The sequence below is a fragment of the Chinchilla lanigera genome, unplaced genomic scaffold (genome assembly GCF_000276665.1).
Source record: "Chinchilla lanigera isolate Chin_1 unplaced genomic scaffold, ChiLan1.0 scaffold00016, whole genome shotgun sequence".
NCBI lineage: Eukaryota > Metazoa > Chordata > Mammalia > Rodentia > Chinchillidae > Chinchilla > Chinchilla lanigera.
In genome coordinates this window covers 25,481,372-25,488,332 of record NW_004955417.1, presented here as the reverse complement: position 1 = coordinate 25,488,332, position 6,961 = coordinate 25,481,372, and the positions used below count along the sequence as shown (strand labels likewise).

General features: G+C 48.7%; 1 protein-coding gene across 1 annotated transcript in view; it reads left to right on the top strand.

Moving 5' to 3' along the window:
• Taf2 (TAF2 RNA polymerase II, TATA box binding protein (TBP)-associated factor, 150kDa) overlaps positions 1 to 6,961 on the top strand; it is a gene marked incomplete in the record, with an annotated part of 58,309 nt that overhangs the window by 27,591 nt on the left and 23,757 nt on the right. Inside the window, 3 exon segments of the mRNA XM_005381913.2 lie at positions 971 to 1,223; positions 2,698 to 2,838; positions 4,980 to 5,090. Of these exon segments, the coding sequence (XP_005381970.1) occupies positions 971 to 1,223; positions 2,698 to 2,838; positions 4,980 to 5,090 (505 nt within the window).

Genomic DNA, 6,961 nt, shown 5'->3' with positions numbered 1-6,961 from the left:
ATATATGTGCACCTATGTTCATAGCAGCACAATTTGTAATTGCTAAAATGTGGAAGCAACCCAAATGTCCATCCACCGAGGATTGGATAAGAAAATTGTGGTACTTTTATATAATGGAATATTGCTCGGCTGTAAAGAAAGATAAACTCGAGGCTTTTATAGGTAAATGGTCACAACTAGAGACCATACTCATAAGCGAAATAAATCAGCCTCCTCTTGAGTGCTGGGATTACCAATGTGCACCATCACACCCAGTTAACCTAGACTTGATTTTTTTTTTGGTCTTTTTGAGACAGGCTGGTCTCAAACTCACAATGATCCTCCTGCCTCAGCCTTCTGAGTGCTGGAATTATAAGTGTGTGCCACCACGCCCCGCTAGACTTGATTTTGAAGCTGTGATTGTTACTTAAGAAGTACACGAGGATATACTCATGGTTCCCTTCAAATTATGATTTCAGAACTTGCTGTTTAAGAAAAGTAATCATGAGTCAAGCATTTTAAAAAAATAAAGTGAGCAAATTAATATAGTGCAGTACTTTTTAGGTTTTAGTCACAAATTGATTTCCCGTAAAGGGTCATGTTTGTAGCCACAGTCAGTCATTAGGCTGTGAAGAGTACATGGAGACATTTCATCATTCTCCTTTTTCACATCCCATACTCACGGGTAAATATGCCAAAAATAGTATTTTCAGATGGCAAGTGGGGGAGTCGGTATTTTATGTGACAGCTGTTTTTATATCCTTGAATATCTTTTTAGCAAGATTGATGCAGATTAAACATTGTGAGAAAGTTGATGTATATTAAACATAATGGAACATTTTTCAGTGCAGCTTAAAACATGAACACAGTAAAACTCAACAGTCTTGTGTAGTACACACTGAGATTCTGGCCAGTAGCTGCTGTGTTTTTGTGTTAGAGAAATGAGAGACTCTTCTTTTTTAAAAATTACAAAGCAAGCGTTTTCTCGCAGCGCAGACTCGCCCCTGCTGTGGATCCGGATCGACCCCGACATGTCGGTGCTCAGGAAGGTGGAGTTCGAGCAGGCCGACTTCATGTGGCAGTACCAGCTGCGCTACGAGCGCGACGTGGTGGCCCAGCAAGAGTCCATCCTGGCGCTGGAGAAGTTCCCCACGCCCGCGTCGCGCCTGGCGCTCACCGACATCCTGGAGCAGGAGCAGTGCTTCTACCGCGTGCGCATGGCCGCCTGCTTCTGCCTGGCCAAGGTGAGCGCGCCGCGTCGGGGCTCCGGGAAAGCCTCTCGACTGCAGCGAGCTCGCCTGCGAGGGCTTGTGCTAAATGTTCTTCACAGGCTGACTCAAAAGAAACTTGCCACCTCAGAAGAGACATCTGTGAATATTTTGTTTTCGTCCGACTATAAAATAGCAGATTTTAAAAGCCAAATAGCATTTTCACTGTTTCATTAAATTACCAACCGTATTTTTTTTAAAAAGACTGCATTTGCTAAGGAAGTCCAGTTTAAATGATTTTTTTTTTAAACATTGTACATGAAATCACTTCAGTCTGAATTATCCCGTGTGGTAATTATTTCGCATCAGTCCAGACTTACTTACAGTATTTGTGATGAGTAATTTAGAATAATTGGCTTTATAATTCTAGTTCTAGAAAAGTTACTTTATTGAGGAAGCTCAGTATCTTTTTTTATATGCAAAAAGATCTCAAGGGAGAATGAGTGCAACCAGAATAACACAGGAATTTGGATGTTAGTACCATATGTTTACAACGCGTCTGGATAATAGGTTCCTTCCCATTTAGTGACTCTCTCCCATTTCTAACTGCTGGGTGCACTTGCCTTACCGTTTAGAACGTTACGATCGGTTGGTTACTAAAGACAGGTTTGCCTGTCTTCAGATTTTTGAGACAGGGTCTTGCCACGGAGCCCGAGCTGGCCTCAGACTCACAGTGACCCTCCTGCTCAGTGTCCTGATCGCGCGAGACACCGCAGCTGGCCACGGTTGATGATGATGAGTAGCTGTTGGCCTGTATTTAGATACTAGAGGGAAATGCAGTGATTCCGTAAGGCATATAATTTCATTGCTTCTCGTAAAAAGTTTTGTGACTCCTGTGTACTAAAACATTAGCAGAGCCATAACATCGTATAACGTTATTTAAACAAAATTTTTCATTTTTTTTCTGTACCATAAAAATATCAGTTGCATGGTCTGATTTGTTTTTACTACAGTGTATTCTTACAGATGCAGATGGTACACAGCGTTGGCTTGGTTTTCACTCGAGTAGACCAAAACAACTTACTTCAAATTAATAGTGATGTTCCTACGAGTAAATGTAAAAGTTTACAGTTATAGCTCTCTACATGTATAAGACTTATCTAGAGTAGCACCTTTTTTTGTTGTTGTTTTTGTTTGTTTTTTTCTGGTACCGGGAATTGAACTCACGACCTTATGCTTGCCAGGCAGGCGCGGTGCCGCTGAGCTAAATCCCCAGCCTCCAGAGTAACACCTGTTCGCAGGCAGTTCTTGTTAACACGTAAAAGGATGCTGTAATGTAGAAACTGGGGAAGGTAACTATGAGTTCACATAGGAATCATTTGGGAGGGTAAGTCCCAAATGAATGGCAGCGAAGGCTGTTTGGTCTCGGAGGTGGCTGTCAAAGAGCCGCTTGGTTTCCCTCCATCCATCCGCAGCGGGGCAAAGCCCTTCATTTTCGGGTGCCTTGCAGATTGCCAATTCCATGGTGAGCACGTGGACAGGACCGCCGGCCATGAAGTCCCTCTTCACCAGGATGTTCTGCTGTAAGACCTGCCCAAACATTGTGAAAACAAACAACTTCATGAGTTTTCAGAGTTACTTTCTGCAGAAGGTACAGTTTACTCTCTTTCCACGGAGCCCAATTTTACCCGCTTCCGTCTTACAACTTCTGCGATCGGACATGCCTGTTCCGTTTGAACTTGGCAGCTGTTTGCATAGCAGGTGCACTGCTGTGTACCCGGCCCTGCGCCCCGCCTTGCCCTCAGGGTGTTGCTCCGACTGCAGCGTCTTCTGCACTCCACCCTGTGGGCTCTGCCGGGTGCCCTGCTTGGGTGCTCGTCCGCGCTGCGGGAAGCCGGACCACACTATTCTGGCGGCAGAGGAGCGTTCCGTGTGTGTGGTTGCAGAGGTTCGGGCCCTGTGTGAGGAGAGGCTGCCAGGGGTGGGGGTGATGTGCAGACGCTGTGCGGGCAGCTCCGAGCCCGGGGCCTGCTGCACAGGCGGCCGCGCTGGACGCATGGAGGGGACAGGAGGCTGCAGCTGCGGGGCAGGAAAGCAGCAGAGCCGTGCTTTCGCAGGTTCAGTGGAGGAATGGTAAAGGAAACTTGACGGTAGAGCAGACCTGAGAGAAGGACATTGTGGGTTTGTCTTGGCTCCTGTAGAGGAAGAGAAGCTCGCAGTGTGCTGGGGTAGGGTAGAGCCGGAGGGGAGGCAGGGTGGGGCGGCGCGGCCTGTGGACAGAGCGAAGAGGGAAGGGGGGGTGCCGGGAAGATGTGCAGGGGAGGGCCTGCTTAGAAGGTCAGTGGCAGATGAGATCCGAGCACCTCCGCCCCTGGCGCAGGCAGGAGGTGGCGATCCGTGAGTGGCGCTGGGCTCAGCGCGGCGTTGCATGTGGCGGGAGAGCTCCGCGCCCAGCCGGAGTCCCAGGTCCTGCAGTGAGTGCTGGAGGGCTGGGTGTGCGGACAGGCGGCTTGGCGAGGCCCGCAGCCCCGTGAGTGCTGAGAACTGTGCTTAGGACTTGACTCTGCCGCCCAGCACGGGGTGTTGGGCTCATCTGGAAGCAGGTTCGAGTCTGTCTGCCTAGCATGTCCTCTCTGTGGCGCTGTGCCTCCAGGTACCTTAGAGCAGCGTTTCCGATATGCATTGTGAAGTTACTGAGCGGTCATAACATTAACTTCAGAGTTTTTATTTGTGGAGCTTCAGTTTTTAAATAAGACAGAATAGGCCGTAGCAGAATGCATCGGGTGTGGTGAGGGCAGGTCTTGGAATGAGGCCCGTTCCGTCCTTCAGTTTGTGCACCTTCTGAGGAGTGCGCTGCGCCTGTGGCTGTGTTGTTAGGAGCGGCGAGCCGCATCAAAGCCTTGGACGGCGAGCGCTTGACACGCCTTACCTGTCCCAGAGGACTTGGAGTAGGCAGGGGAGAGCCGGCGCCAAGGTGCACACCCTGTCCCGTGCGGAAGGGCCCCTCGTTAGGGGCGTCCAGAGAGCGCCAGTGACTGCGGTCGTTCCCACCGCCCTGTGCCTTGGGCTGCCGACTGCTGTCCTCTTCGTGACCTCCCCGCAGAGGGTGAGGTCACATCTCTCGCGTTCTGAGGGCCACGCTGGTTCTGCCGAGCAAATCGTCAGCTTTGCCTTACTGGCAGAGTCCGCTGGTGAGACTCATGTTTCTGCCTCCATAGAGAAGTGGCCTGTGAACACTGGGAAGGGGCAAAGGCAGGCCTCGGCGAGGGTCATCTGCCCGTTGCTCCTCGTCCGGGGCTGTGTGGTCCTGGAGAACTAGCATGGTCTGAGGCTGATGATGACGCTGCCATGTGCCGCGTGGCCCCAGTCTCTGCGTCACCAAGTCCCACATCCCTAGTTGTGAGGGGCACAGCCCCTGTCCAGTGGGCAGCTGGCCAGCGACCTCAGCCCTGAGATGGTGGAGCGGAGCTGAGGAATCATCTAAGGCTGACATCGTCCCTTTCCCTTGTGTCCCTAAGAAGCAAGTGTCGGGACTTAGGGTACTGCACTTTCCTCCAGCAGTGAGGACCGAGGCTCTGGGCTCCAGAGCACCCCGTTGCTTAGCTCTTCCCAGGGCTCTGGTCAGGAGGCTGACAGGTGGACACCCTGGAGGAACAGGCAGAGACGGGCGGCTCTGTCCCGAGACCTGTGCCCGTCCCGACAAGCACTGCTCTGCGTATGGCTCAAGAATTGCAGTGAAAAGTTGAGCTGTGTGCTTTTAAAAACCTTACTTCTTTTTGGTTTTTTTTGTAGACTATGCCCGTTGCAATGGCCTTATTAAGAGACGTTCATAACCTTTGTCCCAAAGAAGTCCTGACATTTATTCTAGACTTGATCAAGTACAACGACAACAGGAAGAACAAGGTAAAGTAATCTTAACGAATGGCATGAAACTACCAAGTGACACTTCGTTTTTAAAGAAATATTCTAGGGCTCAGCGCTCCAGTGTGCACCTGGCATGTGCAAAGCCCTTTTTTAATCCCTGGCACCCTCCCCTGCCACAAGGAAAGAAGAGAAAAAGAATTTGGTCCGTACAATCATTGTTGAGCCCGTGGTACTAGAAATTTCTACAGTTAGAGGCGACAGATGTGACTTACTAACGGGTGAAACCAAGGTGAATTGGTTTTTAACTGTCCTCCAGGCCTCTCGAAGGAGAGGGTAGTGGGCATCAGATTGAAGGAGTCAGCAAGCACTGCTCGGGGAGGTCTGACCACACAGTTCTATTATCTTGTTTTCTTTTAGGAAATACTGCTTTTTAAATAAGCATCTTCTGCTTAAGATTATCATGTTCGCTGGTGGATTTGACCTTTTTTTTTTAAAACCTTTGTAATTTTATTCACTTGTTTAACAAATAGTTATGATAGTATACTTCAAAAGTTCCTTCATTCTACTTATTACCAGTCAAACAGCAAATGATTTTGAGAACATGGGCTACACTAGACAGTGTATGATGTTAAACGGAAGGAAGAGAGAGTTGGTGTCTCCAGGAACTTCATTTGTTGAACAGCTACTGCCTGTCAGTCTGACCTGGGGCCTTCAGGGACTTCGTCTAGTAGAGGAGTCCGAGAAGTACACAGTTAACAGGCGTGCAGAGTAACTGCTGCGTGCAGGTACCTGGCTCCTGCTGCATTCAGAGCGCACCGGCCCCCCAAGGGCATAGGGAGCTGGCCACGGAGCTCTGAGTTGTAAGGGTGCGGAGGGTTTCCCCTCTGGGGAATAGGGCCAGTCTGGGAGTCGTTCCAGACAGAAAGCACAGCGTGTATGAAGACACAAGTAGGACAGCTCAAAGTCATGACAAGTTGAGTAAAAACGCTACAGTACCAAAACAGTGAAAGTCACGGGTATTATTAAAGGTGACGATTTATAAGGAAAATCGAGAGACAAATTTTGCCATTTCACTTGAAATAAGATTCAAACGGCATAAGCTTGAAAATGTCCTGAAACAGGGAGTGACCCCTTCTCCCGTGTTCTGCATCCTGTGGCCCTCATCTGTGGTAGGTTCTGCGGCTGGCACTAGATTAGAATAAAGCACAATAGCAAATTTATAATTTCCCCTAGTATCTTATTTCAGTCAGTACTTAGCTGGCTGGCTACCCAGTTCCCAGGAATTTCTATAATGAACAGTGTAACTAGCTATATTTCTTACCATCTTGCTTCGGGGGAGGGGTGTGTGTGCGTGCGCACGCGTGCGTACACCTGCACAGTGCTAGGGCTTGAGCCCAGGACCTCTGCAGCCCCAGTCCTTTATATTCATTATTTCTTTATCTTAAGACAGGGTCCCACTAAGTTGCCCAGACTGCGGTCAGACCTGTGGTCCTCCTGACTCAGCCCCCCATAGTGCTGGGATCACAGGTGTGCCACCACAACGGGCTTCCTTAAAAGTACTTAGTTTTCAGGCTACACTACAGTTTTTCATTACCAGTCTCGAAGCCACGTGGCCTACTTCAAGAAGTCCTCCGTTGTACCATAAAATAGAACTACTGCCAATTAGAAGATTATTGTCTGGTGTTTTGGAGATCTGACTTCCAAATAATTTATTTTGTAAAGTATTTGTCCCTTGTTAGGCTTTCTTTTGTGTGTTACATTAAAATAGCCATGAAAACCTCCCTAAGATTGAGATATTTTACGAGCTTTTTATTTATATGATCCTGGAGTCTCTTTCTAATACTGTCCTGGTGTTATGGTTAATACATTGTGTCAACTGGGGGAGTCTAGAGGTTTGGCTAAGTGACTCA